Raw genomic sequence first — 1,477 nt, 5'->3', positions numbered from 1 at the left:
ATTAAACAAGTTATTAATAACTCACCAACTTCAACTAATACACAACAATTTTCTGCAATCATCGTAGATGATAAAGAAACTAAGAAAATGATCTCAGTTAATAACTGAAACCAAAAACACATAGATGATGCAGCTGTATTCATTCTATTTGTTGCAGATAGAACTAGAGTAGAACACATTACTCAAGACAATGACAAAATGTCACAAGACATGTGAACTCACGAATACTTTAGAGGAGTGGTCGATGCAACTATTGCAGCAACATACACTCAAGATGCTCTTCTAACTATGGGTTATGGAGTTACATTTGTTGGGGGAGTTGTTGGTTTTGGAGATATTCTTCACAAAGAACTAAACCTTCCTGAAGAATCAGTTGTAGTTGTTGGTCTGTCGGTTGGTAAAGCAACAAGACACAATGATCATAAACCTAAGATTAACAAAGTCTTCATGAACAAGTATGATAAAGAAGAAACTATTGCTTCTCTTGAAGGATACAATGAAGTTCTTTCTTCATACTACAAACAAAGAGGATCTGATTCGGATTACATCCAAGCAACTAGAGGTCAACAAGAAAGTGAACCTTTTGCAGCGGGTGGTAAATATCTAACTAAAAAATTCAAGAGATACAACAAGTAGCGTAAGCTGCTTTTTCTTTGTCAGTGGTATAATATATAAGTCACGTAAGTGACTAGAGAGTTTAACAATGGCAAAAGTAATTTCAAAGAACAAAGATGCGTTCTTTAATTATGAGATAGACCAAAGAATTGAAGCTGGTATTGAACTTCGTGGTTGAGAAGTGAAGTCAATAAGAGCTGGCAAAGCCAACCTTAAAGGAGCATTTTGTTCTTTCAAGGGTGGAGAACTTTTTGTGTCAAATCTTCATATAGCGCAATATATGAATGTACCTGGGGACGAAACACGTCCAAGGAAACTTTTGTTACATAAATCTCAACTTAAGAAACTAAGAGAAGGTTCTAAAGTTAAAGGTAAATCTATTGTTGCAACTACTCTAAAATGATCAGAGAAAGGTTATGTCAAAGTTGATGTGGCACTTGCTACTGGTAAAAATAAAAGGGATAAACGTGAAACAATCAAAAAACGTGATTCCGAAAGAAATACTAAAAGTATTACTAACACCTATGGGGGTGTAATGGCTTCGACAGGTTTGTTGGACATATATGCTGCAGTGGTTTGGTAGACCATAATACTACTAGGCTTTATTTAAATGCAAATAAAGAAAAATCAACAGAAGAAATGGCAAATGAAACATTCTTTATGTCAGCTTCTTCACAAAACTCTCTAGTTTTCGCGTAATCGCATACTAGCGTAGATTAACTGTCTCCATAGCGGTTATGATACGTATCACATATGGATATATCAGTTGATTCGATTAATTCTGATGAACTCTCAATCGGCCTTGGCAAATTTGTTTTGTTATGGTTCAAACTGTCAAGGGTTTCAAATCATAACTAAACTG

The 1,477-nt window shown here is 34.9% G+C and overlaps 1 protein-coding gene across 1 annotated transcript; it reads left to right on the top strand.

Moving 5' to 3' along the window:
• Nucleotides 1-288: 288 nt before the first annotated feature.
• LOC137270830 (CR(VI) reductase-like) lies at nucleotides 289-595 on the top strand (the record flags this gene model as incomplete). The annotated part of the gene is made up of 1 exon (XM_067803955.1): nucleotides 289-595. A coding segment is annotated over exon 1 (307 nt), but the record flags the coding sequence as incomplete, so codon positions are not given.
• Nucleotides 596-1,477: the final 882 nt, after the last annotated feature.

Source organism: Haliotis asinina, unplaced genomic scaffold (assembly GCF_037392515.1).
Source record: "Haliotis asinina isolate JCU_RB_2024 unplaced genomic scaffold, JCU_Hal_asi_v2 scaffold_94, whole genome shotgun sequence".
Taxonomy (NCBI): Eukaryota; Metazoa; Mollusca; class Gastropoda; order Lepetellida; family Haliotidae; genus Haliotis; species Haliotis asinina.
Note: the sequence above shows the minus strand (reverse complement) of the source record. Positions and strands in the feature narration are given on the sequence as shown.